Source organism: Nyctereutes procyonoides, unplaced genomic scaffold, assembly GCF_905146905.1.
Source record: "Nyctereutes procyonoides isolate TBG_1078 unplaced genomic scaffold, NYPRO_anot_genome, whole genome shotgun sequence".
NCBI lineage: Eukaryota > Metazoa > Chordata > Mammalia > Carnivora > Canidae > Nyctereutes > Nyctereutes procyonoides.
Window position 1 is genome coordinate 14,188,826 of NW_026575120.1, and position 22,842 is coordinate 14,211,667.

Genomic DNA, 22,842 nt, shown 5'->3' on the forward strand with positions numbered 1-22,842 from the left:
CTCCTTGCTGAGCAGAGAGCCCCATGTGGGGCTCAATCTCTGGACTTGGGTATCATCACCCAAGCTGAAGGCAGATGCTTAACCAGCTGAACCACCCAGGTGTCCCTGAAGAAATTATTAAAGATAATAAAGTATGAACTGAGGTGGAGTCTGAAATCTAATAGAAGAGTGTGCCAGCAATGGTCCAGGAGAAAAAGCACCAGCTTTCAGTATCTGCAAAAAAGGTTGGGCCAGGCAGAGCAGAGGGCAACCATTGTACTGAGCAGCCTGGAGACTGAAGAAGGAAGCAGGTAGTCCAGTTTCATCCTTTCAGTATAATTCTTAGCTGCTGCCTGTGTGACTAAGGTCAGGAAGCAATGATCAAAACCTGCTAAGGCCAAGAAATTCTATTGAGGATATAATGTCCTTTTTGCTCATAAGCCATAACTCTTGTTACTGCCTTTGGAATCGTTTGAAGGAGATTGAAAATAAGAAGATAACTATAGTGAATCCAGATTTCTTAAAGGTGTCAGAGGTTCGGAAACAGTGGTGCTTGGGGAAAAAAAATGTACTTCTGTTGGACTCTCAGTATCTTCTCGTAGTTAAAGTGACACATGCTTGTCAAAGGTTGGTGCTGGGCCTTGTCCCTTTCTGGTGTGTTAATAACAAATTCTGGGTATTAAACTTTAAGATTAGAGGCAAGAACTAGATGCATCATTACATGCAACAGTTTCTTTACAAATTATCTACTTTAAAACCAACCCAATGATGAATAGCTCAGCAGTCAAATGGTTGATAGGTATTTGGGGGTAATTTTAAAAACACCTGACAAAACATTAAGTACACTTAATACTATCAGTAATTCAGACACAGGAGTGGAAGAAGTGGATTTAAGTATCTTATGAAAAGGAAAAGGATGTCTTTGGTCAACATGCCATAAAAAGAAAATTATTCTTTATTAAGTGTAATTCTGAATTAACTGTAATTGAATTCAATTAATTGAATTAATTGTAACTGAATTAACTGTAATTCTACAGTTAAAAAAACTGAGAGAGGTGCTTGGGTGGCTCAGTCGGCTAAATATCTGTCTTTGGCTTGGGTCATGATCTCCAGGTCCTGGGATCAAGCCCCCCATCAGGCTCCTTGCTCTCTCTGCCTCTGCTCTTCCCCGCCATTCATTATTTCTTTCTCTCTTAAATAAATCTTAAAAAATTTTATTTATTTATTTGTTCATGGTAGACAGAGAGAGAGAGAGAGAGAGAGAGAGAGAGAGAGAGAGAGAGAGAGAGGCAGAGACACAGGCAGAGGGAGAAGCAGGTTCCATGCCGGGAGCCTGATGCAGGACTCGATCCTGGGACTCCAGGATCGTGCCCTGGGCCAAAGGCAGGTGCCAAACTGCTGAGCCACCCAGGGATCCCTCTGTTAAATAAAATCTTAAAAAAAAAAAAAAAAAAAACACAACACAACAAAATAAAACCCAAGAGTCAGAGAGGGGAACTGAGAGAGAACAGTGTCTCTCCTGACGTGTCTGACGTGTCTGAACTCCTCGTTTGGTACACTGCCCAACACTACCCTGCACTCTTGAAATCGGTATGTTATACATCCGGGCAGTCAACATCATACCATCTTCCTAGGTCATCAGCCAAAAATAACCTAGATTACCAGTCCCTGAAACACCACTTAGTTTCTGCTCCTTTATGATGACAGCACAAGAGGCTCAAGACACAATCCCAAGAACCAGAAAATCTAACCAAATTAACAGAAGATTTGGAGAAAAAGTCACCTTAGTAAAGTGCTGGGTCTCATGGGAACGCAGTTTGGACTGGCTGTTGGTGAAGCAGTAACAGCAAGTATGGTTGTAATGCTGTTTCTCAAAACCGAGGCTTCTGATACCATCAGTTAACTGTAAAACTTCACTGAAAGCTCCTTCCTCAAGCCTCCTCAAGCCCTTGAGCTCCTCCACACTTCAAGAAAAGGTGTTTTTCTTATTAGACAAAAATATGAAAAGGGGAGAGGGGAAGACCTGCAAGATATTTAGGATGAAAATACTCCTTCATAAGCAACTAGCAAATTGGAATTGTCGCTGAAGGGAGAAATCCCAGTGTGGACAGCTTATACCTTTGAGAGCAGAAACTTAATTTTATCTATTCATTGGAGGCAACTCAACTTAGGAAATAACATGAGTTTTCAGATTATTTTATTTACAAGTAAACGGAGAATGTCTCCTGTGAACACTAATTTGAGACAAGAAAGGCAACATAAAGCAGGGTTGCCAGCTCCACAGTGATCAAAATGATGTGTCAAAGGATCCTTGCCTCTGTTTTTTTTTTTTTTTAAACAATGATTTTTGTCATTAAAAAGGGGGGGAAGGTGATTTCATCTTGTTCATGTGAAAGAACTCAAAGAGGACTTTTCAATACTCTACAGTCTCTAGTCAAATGAGTGAGGTGATCAGAATGTCACTTTCATTCAGTGACAGCCTTGCTCCCCAGAAGCAACAGCCTCTGAGCAAATGATTAATACTCATCAAGGGTATCTGCCCGAGGAATGGAGAGACCCCGATCCTTCAGAGCTTGAACTTTCAGCTTCTCAGCTTCCAGCTTGGTCTGCTGTTCTACCCTTTGTTCTTCTAGGATTTCTTCAATAGACACTTGCTGGAGGGGTGTGTCACTCTCCTTTTCCAAGTCCTACAAAATAAGCAGGGTTGAAAAACTTCAACTGACAACCAAGAATAGAAAACATTACAGACCATTAGGCAAATGGATTCCTATGTCAGGCTTGGGTTATTTATCATAATTGTTACATGGCTGAAATATCCTTTTCTGGGGGACAGAGAAGCTTCCTAGAGAAATGGATGGCCACACTACTACAAAATACATACTTATATGAATGTGGTGGTAGGGATCGCTATCAGTGTGTATCACAGAGCTTTAAGTTACCTGCAGTCCTACAATACTCAAAGACTGCTTTTCTTAAAAAAAATTACATATTCATATATATGCATGAATAGCTGTCTCCCCAACCCCAAAGGATCCAAAAGAGAAGTTACTGAGGGCAAGATGGCTTTAAGTAAGTTTTGTATTTTTACATGATCAAAGTCAGCTTAATGCCTGGGGGTTTTGGCTCACTAAGAAGGTAGAGAACAGTGATTCAAAGAAGCACCCCTCACCCAAAGAGAATAAACTGCCCCTCTGTTCCATTAACCAGGAGGCTTTAAATCATAAAGCAAGATTCTTTCCCCCTCTATGGCAACAAATCTACAGAAAACCTTAGTAGACCGGTTAGGTCACTAAACTAGTTTCACTCTAATATATTTATTTCTCCACTGTTTTAATTACAGTATTTTTGTTTTTAAAAAAGTCATTTTTTCCTGTTATTTTAAAAACACACGTGTACTGTATGAAATTTAGAAAACGGACAAGCAGAAAATTACCCATAATTCTAGTATGAAACAATATTTTGGTGAATAGCTTTCTATTTTTCCATGTATATATTGACTTGAAACCCCACAAAGCTATTAATTGTAATTTTTTCACTTACTCTGGCATAAGACACTTAATTTTTTTTTAAAGTAGGCTCCACATCCGGCACAGAGCCCAGCATGGGGCTGATATCAAGACCTGAGCTGAGATCAAGAGTTGGATGTTCAACCAACTAAGCCACCCAGGTGCTCCTATGCTTAATATTTTTATGTTTGAACACCATACAAATATTTGGTAACTAATCTTATGCTGCAGAACCTTGCTATAAAAGCATCTCACTATCCATAGAGTCAACTTATTCTCCTTAAAATGAACATACAGGCATTATTCTGTGTTTCTGTAACATGGAAAGACTATATATATATGGGATATTCTTATTTCTTATCTTTTTTCTATGATTTTCAGTCTTAAAATTCTGGGAAGGCATCAACACACAAACCCTCAGGACAGTCCACCCTACTGCTGGGTACTAACACCACATGTGTTGCCAAGGCCTCAGAACCCACAGGCAGTGACATCAGGTGGAAGATCTTCACCAGAGAGATTAGAATGAAAGCCACACAAATTATATAAGCAAGCCCTGCCTTGGCTCGAATGTTAGCTGCCCTGGGCAAAATGTATCTTATTAAGTATAACCAGCCCTAACAACCCATGTGTAGCAGCTGAAGGGAAGACAATGTTCTTGGCATGGTATACTGCCTCTTGGACTTTTCAGTATGTTATTCATTGAGTTGTTCATGTGGTTATGATGATGCCAATTTCCAACAATCAGTTTTATTACTTAAGGCTGTGTGCATCATCATCCTTGAGGCAGAATCTAGGGACTTCCTAAACAACAGATGTTTACAGACTCTAAATGGTTTCTGGGTATGAGTTTCTCTCGGGTGGGTACTTAATTTCTTCACACTGACTATTGATTGGTTCCTACAGCTGTGTAACCATTCTGAACCACAAGGCTTATAGCCGTACCACTGTAAAATTCTGCAGCATCCAAACCATTACCATTCAAGAGTACTTTCTCCACAAAGGAACTCCCAGGAAACAACGAATCTTCACGAACAAATTCAAGTTCCCTCCCTCTCCTCACATACATATACATCTACACAGGGGCACATTTGTGCCAATGCAACTGGCACACAAAGCATTTGTGGTGTCTACAACTAAAAAAAACTGAAGCAGAGTATGTGTAAATATTTTAACTTAAATCTTTTTTTCCTGATAGCAAGTCATGTTTCCTCTTTAAAAATTGAGAAAAGTATAAACAAAAGAAAAAAAAAAATCACCCATACTCCTACTGTCCAGAGATGGGTTAGCCCTTCTTTATATACTGGCAGAAGAGCACTTTACTTTGTAGTCCTTTACTACTGCCAACTCCCCACACCTCACGGTGCTGTATTTCAACCTCTACATGTTACAACGAGATGACAATTCCTACAGCTGAAACATGCGAAAAATGATCTACTGAACCAAAATTATCAATCACAAAAACACTTTCAAAATTAGAAAAACTTATTTTCTACATTTCATAGCAGGACTTAACAATATTGCTATTAACACTATTGATTAGTCACCTCTAGCTAACTGTTTTCAACTTGAAGTCTCTGAGCCAACCTGAGCCTGGCATAGATTATCTCCTTACTTTTCCAGGCAGCTTATTGTTAAAAATCTCTACAGACCAAACCACCTCACTTCAAAGACTTCTGTAAACCAGATATAAGATGTGGTTAGGTATTGAGAAACTACTGAAAATGTTAAATGCCAAAGTTTTTTAGTTTAATTTTCCTGGCAAACCCAATAATCAAAGCAAAGCCAAAGGTTTTAAACTAGGTATTTTTCTTGTTTTTTTTTTTTTTTTGTATTTTTTTTAGTAAATATTTTATGTAAAATATGATAATCAAGTTTTATCTTCTTTTAAAAATGTCTGAGAACCACCGTATTGGACATCTGAAACTAAAATAATACTGTATGCTGGGGCACCTGGGTGACTCATTTGGAGGAGCATGTACCTCTTGATCTTGGGGTTGTGAGTTCAAGCCCCATACTGGGTATAGAAATTACTTAAAAATAAAATCTTTATAAAAAAAAATCAAAAAACTACTGTATGTTAATTGGAATTAAAATAAAAACTTAAAAAGCCAAAAACCTCACCAAGTCTGAGTACATCTATTAGCTATATAAGTTTTCTAATACTTTTGTATGTATTTATATAAGCCTACATATAGACAAGTGTATATGTATGGGTATGTACATGTACATACCCATACACACACACAGACCTACAGGAACAACATTTTAGAAGACTTAACTTTTCACCTGCCAACTGGTCTTCCTGGCATAGGTATAGAGGTATCCTCTTTGGTTGTGAGCTATGATCCAACGGAGGCTGAGCTCCATTCTCAGGAGTTAACAGAGAGGCTTTTCCTATAGGCCCCTTCTTTCTTTCCCCTTCCCCCCTTTAAAAGACAGGAACATCACAATGTATATGCAATGTGTCTTTCCCTCAAGCATTGCTCAGTAGCTCTAGGTCATGAAAATCTACTTGTAACCAATTGTTTAAATGACTGCAAAACATTCCAATTGAGCGTCTGCCTTTGGCCCAGGGCATGATTCCTGGCCGGCTCCCTACAGGGAGCCTGCTTCTCCCTCTGCCTGTGTCTCTGTCTCTGCCTCTGTCTCTGTCTCTGTCTCTCTCATGAGTAAATAAATAAAATCTTAAAAAAAAAATTCCAATGCACATAAATCATACTTTATTAATTATTCACCTCTTGTTAGGTATTAAGTTTTTAAATTTTCTGCTGTTAAGAGATAGCAGAAATAACATTAATGAACATGTTTTTACAGTATGGCATTTTTATATCAGGTAAAATCAACAATACTTTGTTGCTAATGGGATCAAAATCTTTAAAATGCCAAGTGGCACTGAAACAAAGTTAATTATTCTCTCTAGTTTTCCTTTTACGTCTGTAGCTCTCCTGAACTAATGTGCTAGTTTCTGCTAGAAGCTGGATGCAATGTGGAAAACATACTTTTTCCTTCTTGAAAAGAAAAAGAAACCTAGCTAGCATAATTATGAAGACCCACAGCAGCTTAACAATTTTCACTTACTATTTCTCCTAGTAGGACCACATTTTCTCCTCTGACCACAAAAATCCCTCGAGGAATATCACCGTATTTTTTGCCCACATGAATACGCTCCACAGTCTGATGTAGCACTAAATTAGCTATAAGTGTATAGGGAAGAAATAAAGATATTTAGTTTAAATTATTGGGTAAAGGTCTGTTACTCCAATAATCAGTTATTTTGAGTAGAAAAGATTTTGCTAAACATGATCTCCAAACTTTCTAATTCCGGGAAAAGCTAAAATTTTGAATAGTCTTCTTCTGTTTCATTAAGACACACCACTTAGGAGACTCCTAAACCGCTGGAAACTGAGAGAGTATTGGGTATTATGTTGCATTAACATGAATGATGGTGGGGACCAGTTACAAGAATTAAATTCCTTTACATCAGTGAGATTGTGACTATTGATGTGATTATAAGAAAATATAAATAACCGGGATACTTGGAAGAATCTAAAGCCTAAACAACTGGAGAGGTCAAAATTCGTTTTTAGACAAAAAAACAAGTTTTCCTTTGTTGTGTAGGTTTGTGTATATGGTGATTTACCAAAGATTTAACTTTGTTTCAGTACTTAGGATTCATTTAACCCAGTGCAGGTATCCATGGATTATGATACACAAAAACCTCTTTTCACTTTGTGAGATAACAGTACCTGGTAATGTGAGAATAAAGTCAGTATTTGCTACTTTTCCCCCAAGGTTTTTTGATGAATTTGACAAAAGATTCAGAACCCCAGTCTGTTAAGAATAATTATTATTATTTTTAAATTGATATTTGTCTCATTTGAAGAAAAGCAAATATCTCTGCTATCTTCTGTAATTCCTGTTTCAATTATGTTGCTTTTCCTTATGCCCAAATCCATTAGGAAATGTCCAACGAATGTTGATATGAACTGAGAAGCTCCTTGAAACAGAAGCAAATATAGATCTCTTTAGAAAAATGCAAGATGCAAAACAAAGACTGAGACTCTTTTGGGTCTGCTGTATCTCTCAAGTGAAAATCTTGAGCTTAAAGTTGGGACCCCCAAAAAGTTCAGGAAATGCTTTCTATACAATTTTCATTGGACAAGGGGGATTACCTTCAGTGCAGGAACTGCTCTGAAGAATAGTCGCACCCAAGCCAATGTACAAATGAGCAGCTTTTTCAGTGGCCTGAGTTTATTTCTATCGTTTGGCTCCCTCTACTGGGGAAAATAAAAAACAGTCCAAAACATTGTAATCCTATGTTCTAGTGAAAACCAGTTTTAGAAATACAAGCTTGAAACAAAAACAAAAACAAAAAACAAAAAAGAAATACAAGCTTGTAAATACTAACTTTTGAATCACCTGATCGTAGTTTAGAAAAAAAAGGACATAATGACTCAAAAACAGTATTCCATTATGCCAGACACTTGAAAAAGTTGCAGGATTAATGTCAACATTTAATAACACAAACATACAAAAGCAGCTCTTATTATTCAGAGTATAAGTCTAATACTAGTACATACCAAATTGATCAATGCTTCTTAAAAAACCTATAAGCGTCCTTCCATCTCGAAGCAGGACCAAGTGCTTTTCTGGGGAGAGGAAAAAAGATCTTTAAAAATGAGAACTGTTAGCTTCAGCGAGTTTACAGGATTAATAAAAAAAAGTTAATAGTTTAAGCTCTACCACTTCTCCCAATGTATTTAAGGCAGAATTAATTGGGAAATTAGTGGAAGGACCAAGGGATCCTGGGGTTGAAATGACAAGATTCCTGGTGAAAAGGATCAGAGTCATGTGGCAGAGTGGGCAAAGGACTGGGTGAGATGACTGGAAGCCAGCCTCCCAGCTCTAGATGTTAATGTTGGCAGTTAAATCCTCCCAGTGTCATGTCAGTTTCTATATCCAAGGATTGAGGAGGTCTATCTAGACCTTTATGGTCTTAATACTAGAATTATTTTCCTCTCAACTTAGAAGAGCTTCTATTTCACATTTTGGAATCAGGGAAGGTTTTGAATAAAAACAATGCCTCAGACAGGTAAAATGAGCATGAGCAAAAATTTAATAATATTTTTTCAGAGCCAACCACTGGTCTGGGGCTTAGATATACCGTAGAGAAGACGACTCAAAGTCACCAACCTTATCAACATATATTCCTGGTGAAGGAAGACAAACAAGTAAAAAATAAAAAGACCCACTGTGATTAATACAATGGAATAATACACAAGATAGCAGGATAGTATGATGAAGAGAGAGGGGAAGTAGCTACAGAAAAGAGAGTGGCTAGGGAAAACTTCTAAGAGAGACTTTGAGCTGCACTGAGGAATGACAATGAGCCAGTCACTAGAATGGCCAAATTTATTCATCAATCATCTTTAATGATGCAGTTAACTGCATCTTTTTTCTTTAATGATGTGCATAAAGTACTTTCTAGAAGCATAACAGAGAAATAAGACAGTGATTCTTTTTTTTTTTTTTTTTTTTCATTAAGACAGTGATTCTTCCCTGAAGGAATTTGTAGTCTTCTTTGGGTTATAATTAAGTTCCATAAGAAAGCAAATCTTAATTATATGAGATTAAGAGAAACTAGCTAGTTAGAGGAGGTATCTGAATTGAGCCTTGAAAGATCACTTTTGGCCTCTGCGATGAATGACAGGGAAAGAGAGAGAAAGGGGAATCTGCAATTTAGGAAGCAGGGGGGAAAAGGCCTGTATGTATCCATACGTTTGGCTAAAAATGTGGGATATAAAGGGAAGTCAAAGGATATAAAGTCCAAAAAGTACCAGAAGCAGGTTCAGTTTGGATTATACTTCACAAGAAAACACTAAAGTATGAACTGACAGAAAAGGTTAAGCAGAATGTGAGACATGAGGCAAAAACCTATACCAAGGCCAATGAGAAGGAAAAGGCAACAGAATTAAGACTGTGTAGTTCTGTTTTGTTTTGTTTTTTAAAGATTTTTCATTTATTTATTCATGAGAGAGAGAGGCAGAGACACAGGCAGAAGGAGAAGCAGACTCCATGCAAGGTGCCCAACGTGGGACTCGATCCCAGGTCTCCAGGATCACATCCCGGGCTGAAGGCGGTGCTAAACCGCTGAGCCACCCGGGCTGCCCTGTTTTTGTTTTTTAAATATTTACGTATCTTTGAGAGAGTGCATGCATGTAAGTGCTCACAGAGGGAAGGAGCAGAGGAGGAGAGAGAATACTCGATCAGACTCCATACTGAATGCAGAGCCCAATGTGAGGCTTGATCCCAGGACACTGAGATCATGACCTGAATTGAAACCAAGAGTCTTGGTTTAACTGACTGAGCCAGCTACACACCCCAATACTGTTTGGTTTTAAGTGATGGGAATTTGTAAAGGTAGAGTATTATTGTATGTGGGGGTGCTGAAGAAATGAGTTAAGAAGATGCAGGAATTTTTTAAAAGATTTATTTATTTGAGAGATAGGGAGGGAGGGAGGAAGAGAGAGCCCTCAGGTGCACAAATGTGGGAGGGAAGGGCAGAGGGAGAGGGGGAGAGAAACTCTAAGCAGACTCTAAGGAGACCCCAAAGCTCGGCGGGGCTCCACCTCTTGATCCTGAGATCACGACCTGAGCTGAAACCAAGTCAGATGCTTAACTGACTGTGCCATCTAGGCGCCACAAGATGTAGGAATTTTGAGTCATGACAGAACAGATCATTTATCAAAAGTTGGCAGTAAAAGATTAAAGTGAAAGACTGGGGATCCCTGGGTGGCGCAGCGGTTTAGCGCCTGCCTTTGGCCCAGGGCGCGATCCTGGAGACCCGGGATCGAATCCCACGTCGGGCTCCCGGTGCATGGAGCCTGCTTCTCCCTCTGCCTGTGTCTCTGCCTCTCTCTCTCTCTCTGTGTGACTATCATAAATAAAAAAATAAAAAGTAAAAAAAAATAAAGTGAAAGACTGTTATTTGTGATTCTAAAGTGCTAATCAGGGCATCTACATAGAAATGTCAACAGGGAGTTGGAAATATAAGACTAGAATGTCAAAGAGGTCAGAATTAGAGCAATTTCTGATAGGTCTACAAAGAGGTGATACAATTATAAAAGTCCAGGAGCTCTCCTAGAGATTTAAAGAAAAAAGCATGAGGCACCTGGGTGGTTCAGTTGGTTGAGCAGCTGGCTCTTGAATTCAGCTCAGGTCATGATCTCAGGTTCCTGGGACTGAGTTTCATGCTCAGAGGGGAGTCTGCTTGGGCTTCTCTCTCCCTCTTCCCACCCCCTAAAATAAGTAAACAAATCTTAAAAAACAAAAACAAACAAACAAAGAGGCAGACCAAAGATAGAACCTAAGGGGCCACCTATTTTAGGGAACAGTTAAGAGTTGGAGGGGTGAGAAAATTAGCAAGTACCAGTGCTGGAGAAAACAAACAAACAAACAAAATTAAGAACCCAGTGGTATTAGTATCACAATATTACAGAGGAGAGGGTAGAACCCAGAAGAATGCATCAGATTTTGGCCTTTTAAGAATGCAGCTTCAGTATGATGATAACAAAAATCAGATTGCAGGTATAATGGAGGTGGTCTACTGAAGGTGGTCAGGAAGTAGAATCAAAATGGAGAGGATTCAAAATGTTAAGGGGTAGGGGGGATCCCTGGGTGGCTCAGCGGTTTAGCACCTGCCTTAGGCCCAGGGTGTGATCCTGGGGTCCTGGGATCGAGTCCCATGTAAGGCTCCCTGCATGGAGCCTGCTTCTCCCTCTGCCTGTGTCTCTGCCTCTCTCTCTCTCAGGAATAAATAAAAAAAATTTTAAATAAAATGTTTAAAAAAATGTTAAGGGGTAAAGATATGAAAAAGGGATGGGAGTTTGATGAGGAGACACAAGTGGAAAAAAAAAGTATGAGATGGACAGATAAGAATAAGAATATATATGAATGGAAGGATCCAGGGAGAGAGAGAAGATACGAGAGAAAAAGGGCATTAATGGAAGAAATAGGGGAAGAAAGAATAATAAAAGACCACAGACTGAAAAGGAATACCTCCTACTCAGATGAGAGGATGGGTGCATATGCAGAAAGACTGAGGAGAGAGGAGGAAATTGTGTGTGGTTGGGGGGACAGCGAAGGGTACATAAGGAATGGTTTCAAACTTTTCAATAAAGGAGGGGGCTTGGAATCTACAAAGAAGGCGTTAGAGGGTTTGAGAACAAAAATTATTTTTAGTAGAACAGCAGGATTTATTAGGGGCCTCATATAATTCTCATATATAAAATGAGAGGTGGGCAGCCCCGGTGGCGCAGCAGTTTAGGGCCGCCTGCAGCCCAGGGCGTGATCCTGGAGACCCTGGATCAAGTCCCACGTCAGGCTCTCTGCATGGAGCCTGCTTCTCCCTCTGCCTGTGTCTCTGCCTCTCATTCTCTGTTTCTATGAATAAATAAATAAAATCTTTAAAAAAAATAAATAAAATAAAATGAGAGGTGGGGGCAAAAGGGCATCCACAGACAACTAAAATTGAATTTTTCATTACACATTACAGATGGATTTGTGCAATTGTTATTTATATACAAATACAGTCCAATTCACACTACGTTTTCTTTCAATAGCAAAATCACTAATTTGGATTTATTTACTGATTTGTTTTTAAATATTTTATTTATTTATTTAACTGAGAAAGAGAGCACAAGCAGGGGGGAACAGCAGGCAGAGGGAGAGGAGCAGCAGGCTCCGCTGAGCAGAGAGCCCCATGTGGGGCTGGATCCCAGAACTCTGGGATCATAACCTGAGCCGAAGGCAAACACCTAACGGATTGAGCCATCCAGGCGCCCCACTAATTTGGACTTAAAGAATGATTTCAGACAATGAAGAGAGTATGATCACAGACTCACATTTTATGATTTCTTAAAAAATTGTATTTTGAAGTACTCTCTAAGTAACCCAAAGTGGGGCTGACCTCACAACTCTGAGACCAAGAGTCACCAGCTCTACTGACAGAGGCAGGCAGGCGCCCCAGGGACTCACTTCTTAAATTTGCATACATAATAACCGTGATTGTTGTAACTTGTTTGGAACTGTGTAAACCATTTTTGCAGCAATTATAAGTTAATGAGACGGACCACAGGATTTTAAAGGATTAGAAAATGTTGCTTGAGGAGTAATTCACAGATGAGAGCTTAGAAAAGGAAAGAGAGGAGTCTTTCTTTTGCGCAGGACCGAACTCTTCTTTAGAACAACGATGGGGAGAGAAGGGAGGTCTTTTTAGTACAAGTAAGAGAAAACCGTCGAACAGAAAAATAAGTTTGAAGTGATTCAGCCTTTCCAGAAAAGTCAATACCTTTGTCTGAAAGTGCTGAAGAACCTGACGGTAAAAGGATATTGCAAATGGCTACACAGCATAAAACCTGTGTTTACTGCCAATTAAGTCCAACCGCTGCTATCTTTTAAAACGTTCGTTTCTTAACGAATCCTTTCTCTACTCTCATTCGTCTACCAGTACCAAGCTGGTACTTCGATATATTGCAGGTGGGAAAGAGTGGACGTGGGGAGGGGCAACTCTGGCGTCCGGGTCTTGGCAGCCGCGTCCCTCCAAAGCAGGAGTGAATTCTACAGCTTGTGGCTTATCGGCCCACGGGCTGGTGGAGGCTGCGAGACGCCGGAGAGGGGCAGGCGGCTAGGAGGTGGACAAATGGAGTGCCTGAGGCTCTTCACTCACGTGGAGGATGTCAACGCCGAACAGCCAGAAGCGTGCTAAAAACACTCCCCCGCCCCCGACTCCTTCTACGAGCTCCCCCTGAAGAGGTGTCCGCCCAGGAGGAAGGATCTCACCCGACTTCACCCAGAGGAGATGAGCTACTCACTGTCGATGTCCTCTATGAGGCTGGCGGTACCGGGCATATAGTTCATTTTGAGCTGAGATAAGGCTGCAGAGTATAGCGGCGGCGGGCCAGTGCGTCCAACACCTCCTTCCTTCTGACCGCAGTCGCCGCCTCGGCGGGACCGGGACAGGAACCCGGACCAGGAGCAGCACGTCCGCCCCGGCTTTCAGAAGCCGGGGCCTGCCGGAAACGCCTCCATATTATTCCCACCCACTTCCGGTATCACGTGCCCGTCCTCCGGAAGAGGCGGGACTGGGGCGCGGTCCCGGGACACCCATTCCCCGCCCCTGGTAAAAGGGGAAGAGGAAGCTGGATTGACTAGACGGTAAGGAAAACGTATTCTCCCTTTTAAGAAACGCAGGGCTGCAGCTCATCTCCAGCTTCTCAGACAGCCGCCCCCCGCCTCCCCCGAGGCACGGACCTCCGTCCCACGACTCTCGGGACTCGCCGCCGAAGGGGCGGGCCCGAGCCAGGATTGGCTGTTGTCGGCCGACCCCTTTCTCTGCTCTCCAGTTCCTCTCGTCGGCGGGCGCCTGCGCCATGGGCTGGCCGTGGGGGGCGGGAAGCGCTGCGGGGCATTAGAGCCCATGTCGGCCTTGAGGCGCTCGGGCTACGGCCCCAGCGACGGTCCTTCCTATGGCCGCTACTACGGGCCCGGCGGGGGAGACGTGCCCATGCACCCGCCTCCGCCCTCGTATCCTCCTCGCCCTGAACCTCCGCAGCCTCCCATTTCCTGGCGGGTGCGCGGGGGCGGCCCTGCTGAGACCACCTGGCCGGGAGAAGGCGGAGGAGGGGATGGCTACTACGCCTCTGCAGGCGCCTGGTCAGAGAGCGGTCGAGCTGGAGGAAACCACCAGGTAAGCTTCGGGCCGTCTGTCCCAGGGGGTTTCGATAAGGGGAGTCTTTGGAGGGTGAGGGCCGCCGGGGTTGATAAGCCTCTGGAGTTCGTAATGGATTGGGTTTCATGTTTATTTTCCTTATGGGGGGTGCGTTGGAGAGACAGACGGGGTTTGTGGCTGGAGGGATATGCTTGTGTTCTCTGCGTCTCCTTTTCTTCTTCGACCATAATAAATGTGTCTGCTACCATTTAAAAAAAAAAAAAAGAAGTAGAAAAGAAAGATCCTCCGCTGACTTGATAAGCCGAGTAGCAAGGTGCGGAGTCCCTCGCCTTGGGTTGATGTTGGGCTGGAAAGCTTTTGGAGCTCTAACAATTTATCCTGCGTGGCTCGTATGGCCGGCTCTCCCCGAGAAGGGAGGTGGCTGCAGCCCCCGCTGCCACTCAGCAACCCCTCCCGACGGGAAAGAACCCTGCAGGAGGAGGAGGGATCGGGCATTTAGACCTTTGCCCCTAACGCTTTGTCCGGGGTTAACTCACCAGTAATCAGTGTTGGAAAGCACCTTTACTTGGATTGTTAAGTTACGTTGCGGTTGCGACGTGAATGCCATTACAACCTCTCTATTTTATGATTTAATAGTTGGCCCCTGAGAGGTTAACTCACTTGGGCAGTAGAGGTCTCCTTGGGTTTTTGAAGGTTCACTTTATTGCCACTTGGTTTTTTAGGAAGGACCTACATTATTAGTGCCTGTTTTTACTAACTGCAAGGAGTCTGGAGAGGAGTTTGGCTTTTAGGAAAGAAGCTGAAAAGTGAGAATAGCTTCAGTGTTTGTTTTGCAGCAAGCAGTAGTAGAGGCAGTGCGCAACTGGGCAGTAAGGGTGGCACCGCCAATCTCCTTCCCTGGGAACTACACTCAGCTTCTCAGCATCACACTGCCATTACTCTGAACTGTGTCTATGAGCCTCTGTGCTTTATCTCCATTTATTTTGTGTATTTGTTGGCAAGATATGTCCTAAGGTATCAGAAAAGCCTAAGAAAGGTTATTTGAGGAGCCTGGGAATGCTGAAACATTTTTCATAAAAATTAATGGTAATTGCTTTTTTTTTTTCTTTATGCCATTTTGGCTTTACAGAAGATTTCATAGGAATGTTCTATTTTCAGATAGCAGGGGAAACCTCTACAGTCGGACTTATAACATTTTACTCCTTGTGTTCCTGTGGGAAATATACTTCTCTTTTGTTAATTAAGTATTTTTAGCAGTGAATTATTATGTAGTTGGGGGGAGCACACCTCTCTTTCCATTCAGTAATTAGAACATCTTCATGGGTTGAAAATGCAGTAGTGAAATGCCCATATATTGCTGGTAGGGATATAAAATAGTTCATTGCTTTGGAAAATAGTTTGGCAGTTCCTCAGAACGTTAAACATAGAGTTAGTATATTACTCAGCAAGTTTGCTTTTAGATGTACCCAGGAGAACTGAAAACATGCCTACATAAAGACTTGCATGTTTTTAAGAACATCAAGCATGTTCATGGCAACATTATTCAGAATAGCCAAAAAGTGGAAATAACCCAAATGGCCATCAGCTGATGAATAGATAAAATATGATAGATTTCATTTGAGAGGAAATTATTTAGCCATAGAAAGGAACTAAGTACTGATACATTCTACGACATGGATGAACCTTGTAAACATCAGGCTACATGAAGACCACGTACTGTATGAGTTCATTTATATGAAATGTCCAGAATAGGTAAATCTATAGGGACAGGAAGGTTAGTAGTTGCCAGGGGCTGAGGAACTGGGGACTTTGAGGTGATGGTAAAGGATACGGGGTTTGTTTTGAGGTGATGATAATATTCTGGAATTAGATAGTGATGATGATTGTACGACTTTTAATATACTAAAATTGAATTGTATACTTTAAAGGGGTGGGTTTCAGGGCACCGGGGTGTCTGACTCTTGATTTAACTCAGGTCATGATCTCAGGGTCCTGGGGTCCGGCTGCATCAGACTCTGTGCTTAGTGTGGAGTCTTCCTGTCCCCCTTGCTCTGCTCCCCCCACCCTTTCAAATAAATTAATAAAAATCTCTTTTTTAAAAAGGGTGGCTTTATGCTATCATAGTCATATCTTAAAAAAATTATGTGAGAAACATGTAGTGAGAGATTAATTGTGGAGAAGAGTTATATTTGTGTGTGTGTGTGTGTGTGTGTGTGTGTAAAAATCTGGAATAAGTAGGCTGAGGAAACCCACGGTAGATTAGAGTGATAAAATGTTTGGCCTATAAGGAGACAAACTAGACCACAGAGGAGAAGACCAATAAACTGATGACTTATACTTGGACTTGCAGTATTCTTTTTTTTTTTTTAATTTTTTCAATTTATTTATTTATGATAGTCACAGAGAGAGAGAGAGAGAGGCAGAGACACAGGCAGAGGGAGAAGCAGGCTCCATGCACCAGGAGCCCGATATGGGATTCGATCCTGGGTCTCCAGGATCGCGCCCTGGGCCAAAGGCAGGCGCCAAACCGCTGCGCCACTCAGGGATCCCGGACTTGCAGTATTCTTAAATCAAGAACAGTATTCTTAAAACTTTTAAAACCTTGTTACTAAAAAAGTGTGGTCTATGGACCAGAAACTTCATTGTCTCCTGGAAGTTGTTTGAAATGCAGGATCTCTCCTGCTCCAGACTTAATGCTGCAGTTTAGTAAGATTCCCCAGGGATTCGTATGCCTATTCATGTTTGAGAAGCACTGCTCTGTGGTATTGAATGTACTGAGCTGGTGTTGCACTGAACCACTACAAAGACTTGACTCTATATTTACATGTTTAAATGTGACAGGGGAAGAAAATGGAAATCTAACCTTCCCTGTTTTCTTTCCTTTCCTTGGTAGCTATATTTAGAGCACAGTAGTTTGGTCCCTGAATTAGCAGCATCGGCATCACTTAGGAGCCTGTTGGGAAGGGTGTATCTCAGGCCCTGCCCCTAACTACCCTCCAGAATCAGATTTTAACAGGATCTTTAGGTGATCTACATGTTACTCTAGAATGAATTATCAGAGAGTACTGATCTGGAATCCAGAAGCTGCGGTCTCTCAACCTAATCTCAGAAGTGATAGCCCATCACTTCTGCTGTATGCTATTGACCAGAGAGACCAATTCCAGTATAATATGGAGCCATCTCCACAAAGGTGCAAATACCTGCAGGCAGGGATCATTGGGAGCCATCTTGGAGGGTGATTACGATGGGAAAGACTGGGGAAACAGCTTAGTTATGGTCTTAGAGTAGTTCAGAAGAGAGGTAAAAAAAAAGAAAAAAGCAAGCATTGGAACAATATGAATGTACACAGATTTTTTTCGACATCTTACTACAAAACTTTTCAAACATACAGAATAGTTGAAAGAACTACACAGTAAATATCTATAGAGCCACTACTTAGACTCTGTAATTAGCATTTATTATATTTGCTTCACCACATCTATCTTACTTTTTTAAGTAAATTTTTTCAGTAATCTGTACACCCAATATGGGGCTCAAACTCACAACCCCAAGATCAAGAGTCACATGCTCCTCTGACTAAACCAGCCAGGTGCCTCTATCCTACTTTTTGTATGCATTTCCAAACAAGTTGCATAGGTTTGAAAGACATTTTAGGGATGCCTGGGTGGCTTAGCAGTTGAGCATCTTCCTTTGGCTCAGGGTGTGATCCCAGCATCTCCAGATCAAGTCCCGCATTGGGCTCCCTGCATGGAGCCTGGTTCTCCCTCTGCCTGTGTCTCTGCCTCTCTCTCTGTCTCTCTCATGAATAAATGAATAAAAATCCTAAAAAAAAAAAGACATTTTTAAAGGTATATATCAATTAAAAGTGAGGGAAGCCAGAGGAACAGAAAGTGATTCTGAGGTTTTAGTATTTCCTAGGAATAAATGTTTCATAGTACTAAAAAAAAAGGAAGAGGAACAGGTTTTTATGGGAAGATATAGTTTAGTTTCGTACCAGAAGAACTAATGATTGGTTAATAGAGGAGCTTAAAAAAAAATAAGAAGGCTTAGCAAGGGTTTTTGTACTGCATTTATTTCATTTCTGTTGCAAGCCAGTTATTCACTGTGGTTACTGTGTGCTAAGATCTGGTTGGATTGTATGTGATTGATTAGAGAGAAGTTTGTGATTTTTCTATTTTTATTTTTGTTTTTTGATGCCAAATTTTAGAGTCTGTGGCATCTAGGAGTTGTCGGTAGGAACAAAACAATAGATGTGGGGTCAGGTGGGTGATGGGGATGGAGATAGTGATTTGAGCGTCATCAAATATAAACATATTTGAATTACCAAACTGGGTAATGGTAGATCTTTGAGAGTCTAGAGTAGATGACAAAGAACGGATGCTTGGAAGGAAATCAGGAAAGTCATGTAATGCAAACCAAGCAAGGACACAATTATTTTGCATGTAAGTGATGGAGAACTGAAAAGATGCTATTGGATTGGCAATTAAAAGGGTTTTGTTGATTTTAGTGGTGGGAGTTTAAAATAGTGGGAGGTTTGGATGCCACAGCAACTGGTATAAACCATACTTCCAGAAGTCAGTAAATGGAAAAGTGGATAGTTGACTGTGAACCAGGATTGAGAGAAGAATTTTTATGATTAGGTAGTTTGAATATGTTTTTAAGTAGAGGAGAGTAAGAAGGAAGATGGGCACCAAACAATGGAATATGGCTTGTGGAGAGAGGGATGTGAAGACATGAGGAAGAGCTGGAAAACCTCTTCCAAGCTAGAGCGGGGGATATCACTTTGGAGGTAGAGGGGAGGGACATCAAAGGAGTTTGTAGCTCTTGGTATCCTTGGTGGAGTAGGAGGCTAGGTCATCACAGAAGAGAGGAAGTGGAATGGGATAAGCTGAGAACTTGGTATGATAAATATTTGAAACAGGTGCTGGGAGAAAGTGGGAAATTTATTTTTTTAAGATTTTATTTATTTATTAGAGAGAGCACAAGCAGGGGGAGCTGCAGACGGAGGGAGAGGGAGAAGCAGCCTCTCTGCGGAGCAGGGAGCTTGATATGGGACTGGATCCTAGGACCCTGGGATCATGACCCAAGTGGAAAGCAGATACTTAACCAACAGAGCCACCCAGATGCCCCAGGAAAGCGGGGAAATTATAAAGAACGGTGGAAAAGATCCAAATGAGATTGAAAATCAAAATTTGGGATAATGGTGAACATAGGTACATAAAATGCTTTTGTAGTGATTTAGGCATGTATAGCCAAAAATAATTTTTAATGTATATTTTAAATAATTTTTGTCTAATTCTTATAAGCAAGATAAACAAATTTGTAAATGGAACTTAGTAGCAGCACTAGTCAGATTCTTCTGTTAGATTTGTTTGGGGTGGGGTTAATTTTGGAGGCATGTTGGTAAGTCACTTTGTAAATTTAATCATGCATGTACTACAAAACTAATTCTAGGATAAATATGAAAGGAGTTGACTCCAGCCTTCATCTGAGATTTAGCTATTTCTTCTCAAAAGGCAGGTAAATGAACTTATTATGTTCTTGCATAATTTTTTTAAAAGATTTTACTTATTTATTTGAGAGAGGGAGTGAGCGAGAGAAAAGGGAGCAAAGGAGCAGGGGCAGAAGAAGAGGGAGAAGCAAACTCCCCTGCTGAGCAAGGAGCTAGATGAGGGGCTCAATCCCAGGACCCTGGAATCATGACCTGAGCCGAAGGCAAATGCTTAACTGACTGAGCCACCCAGGTGTCCCTCTTCTTGCATAATTTTGATCAAACTTCCAGTTCCACAAGAACTTTAAGTCACATTAATTACTACCTCTTGTGAAAACCTTTTCTCATCTTTGTCTAGTTTACATCACCATCAGACAACAGATAAAAGTTCGGAAAGAGTTAAGCACATGATAACATTGGCTAGTGGTTTTATAAAACAGAGATCAGCTTCAGCCAGCTTCCTGTGAAATCAAATGCTATTTCATAGAATTATGTCATGTTAGGAGGGCCTTGAGCTGCAGACTTTCATTGTTACTGGGGATATTTTTAGATTTGCTCCATTTTGTCCAAAGGGGAGGAAAAAAAAGAAGCAAAGACAATCTTTTTATTAAGACTTAATAAAATTAGTAATTCTTACCACTTCATTGAAGACATTCTTCCATCCAAAAGCTAGCCAGGCCTGACCCAGTTTAGCTTTCGAGATCAGACGAGATCAGGCATGTTCAGGGTGGTATGGCCAGGGACAGCAATCTATTTTTCATTTTAAACATTAGGATACATTTACATTCTGTAAATTGTACCTATAGTTCTGTGAGTTTTGATAAATGCAGTCATGTAATCACTGCCATGATCAAGGTATATAGGTAGTGACCTGTCTTTATTTATTTATTTTTAACATTTTTTTTTAAGATTTTATTTATTCATAGAGATGCAGATTGAGAGAGAGTAGCAGAGACACAGGCAGAGGGAGAAGCAGGCTCCATGCAGAAAGCCTGATGTGGGACTCGATCCAGGGTCTCCAGGATCATGCCCTGGGCTGCAGGCAGCGCTAAACCGCTGCGCCACCGGGGCTGCCTGTGACCTTTTATTTATTTATTTTTATTTATTTATTTTTATTTATGATAGTCACACACACACAGAGAAAGAGAGGCAGAGACACAGGCAGAGGGAGAAGCAGGCTCCATGCACAGGGAGCCCGACGTGGGATTCGATCCCGGGTCTCCAGGATCGCGCCCTGGGCCAAAGGCAGGCACCAAACTGCTGCGCCACCGAGGGATCCCTGTGACCTGTCTTTAAAAAAAAAAAAAAAAAAAAAGATTCATAGGATAAGATGGAAGATTTAATTTTAATTCATTTATAAACCCCATTAAAATTTCAGAAAATTAACTTTCTCCTTTGTTAGGTATCATCTCATTTGCATTGTGTGTATATATGTATGTATACATGAATAAAATATATTCTGTATTTTGAATGTGTTTCAGTCAGTTACAGTCATTATTTTTATTGCTTAAATGATTTCATATCCTGCGAATGGGAGTCCCTTCTTGGCTTCTGAGTCCTTTTGACATGACTCATTGATTTTTGACAGCTTCCTTGATTTCTGGTACAAGATGTGCTAGACTTATTTTGTGTATATTCTGTCCAGACATATAATCCACTATTCTTTTAAGAAACCTTGATTTTTGTTTTTTTTTAAATGGAGGATTATATTTAGAAACATATATGTCAGGATCCAGGCAGGAAAACAGAACCTACACTAGTTCTCTTAAAAGAGAGAATTTAGGGGCACCTGGGGGGCTCAGTTGATTAAGTGTTTGTTTGACTCTTGATTTCAGTCCAGGTCATGATCTCAGGGTCCTGGGTTTGAGCCCTGCATCAGGCTCTGTGCTCAGCAGGGAGTCTGCTTCTCTCTCGCTCTTGCTCTCAAATAAATTAATTAATTTTTAAAAAGTGAATAAAATAATTTGTTTTAGGAAATTAGTGAAGTGGGTATTGGAGATCTAAAAGGCAAAAGGAAAGTGGAGGTAACATGGAAGATGGTAACTGTTGGAAACAGCTACAGTTCCTAGGGCTGGGGAATAAAGAGAAGAGGTTGGGTTATTATAACCTGCAAATTTAGAAGAATGGCCTGGTGGACTTGGAACCCAGGAGAAGACACTGCCTCGCTGGTGTTGATCTCTCCAAGGGAGCTCTGAAAAACTAGAAGAATTTGGAGATTGCTACTAACTGTCCCTCCAGGGTTAAGGGTGTAGCTAAGGCTGACAATGACAGAAACAACAAAAAAGCAAACTGGAAGGAGCATGTAAGTCCCTTCTTTCCTCTAACCTAGTGCCTCCTATTGGCAGAACCAAATAGTAAGCAGCAAAAGAGAAATGTTTGGACTCCTAATCCTCTGCATCATGGAGCCAATTATAAAAGCCTGTGTTTGGATGTTCATAACTGCTACAGAAATTAAATTTGGATGCTAGGTATATCAATTGTGATTGTATTATCCCTATTTTTAGACCCTTTCCGTGGACAGTTAATGAAATAGGTTTTTTTAATTTTTAAATTTTTTAAAAGATTTTTTAAGATTTTATTTATTCATGAGAAGCGGGGGGCGGGGGGCAGAGACACAGGCAGAGAAACCCAGCGGAGCCCGACGTGGGACTCGATTCTGGGTCTCCAGGATCACGACCTGGGCTGAAGGTGGCGCTAAATTGCTGAGCCACCCAGGCTGCCCCCAAAATATTTTATTTTTAAGTAATGTCTATAGCCAACGTGGAGCTTGAACTCAAAGATCAAGAGTCACATGCTCTACCAAGTGAGTTAGCCAGGTTCCCTGGAATTAGGTTTTTTTTTTTTTTTAAGATAGAAAAGTAAATGAGTTCATATTTATATTAATTCAAATTTAACATTATTTTTGCTTCTTTGTCTTTATTATTTTTCCCTTGTATGAAGTATTTTGGTTATTAACAATGTTAGGATAATTACAACTATTTGAACAACCCTACAATAATATATAAGATGAGCCCCAAATAATGCCTGATTCTAGTTCTGACATAACAGTGTGAGGAGCTCTCTGGACCCTCTCCCCAGTGAAACTGTTGCAAGTTATTTAAAAAAAAAAAAACAGTTAAATTCTCTGTAAATGG

General features: G+C 40.9%; 2 protein-coding genes across 4 annotated transcripts in view; one reads left to right on the forward strand and one right to left on the reverse strand.

Annotated features, from left to right (window-relative positions):
* Window positions 1-2,159: 2,159 nt before the first annotated feature.
* LSM1 (LSM1 homolog, mRNA degradation associated) lies at window positions 2,160-13,568 on the reverse strand. The gene is made up of 4 exons (XM_055335129.1): window positions 13,361-13,568; window positions 8,069-8,137; window positions 6,567-6,682; window positions 2,160-2,666 (listed from the first exon to the last, which is right to left on the reverse strand). Exons 1-4 carry the CDS (start codon window positions 13,404-13,406, stop codon window positions 2,496-2,498), a joined length of 402 nt encoding a protein of 133 aa, XP_055191104.1. The 5' UTR covers window positions 13,407-13,568; the 3' UTR covers window positions 2,160-2,495.
* Window positions 13,569-13,661: 93 nt separating this feature from the next.
* BAG4 (BAG cochaperone 4) overlaps window positions 13,662-22,842 on the forward strand; it is a 32,568-nt gene continuing 23,387 nt past the window's right edge. Inside the window, exon 1 of one of the 3 annotated variants that reach the window (XM_055335127.1) lies at window positions 13,662-14,235. In XM_055335127.1, coding sequence (XP_055191102.1) covers window positions 13,966-14,235 — 270 coding nt within the window. In that variant the 5' untranslated portion in view covers window positions 13,662-13,965. The remainder of the gene's footprint in view (window positions 14,236-22,842) is intronic. The other 2 variants (XM_055335126.1, XM_055335125.1) reach the window with 2 other exon arrangements.

What these genes read in the sequence shown, in the direction of transcription:
- LSM1 (XM_055335129.1), bottom strand. Translation starts at nt 13,406, where the DNA reads ATGAACTATATGCCCGGTACCGCCAGCCTCATAGAGGACATCGACA. An exon ending in CCTCATAGAGGACATCGACA is followed by an intron (nt 8,138 to 13,360) that starts GTGAGTAGCTCA and finishes TCCTCTCCCCAG; the next exon opens with AAAAGCACTTGGTCCTGCTT. An exon ending in TGGTCCTACTAGGAGAAATA is followed by an intron (nt 2,667 to 6,566) that starts GTAAGTGAAAAT and finishes CTTATTTTGTAG; the next exon opens with GACTTGGAAAAGGAGAGTGA.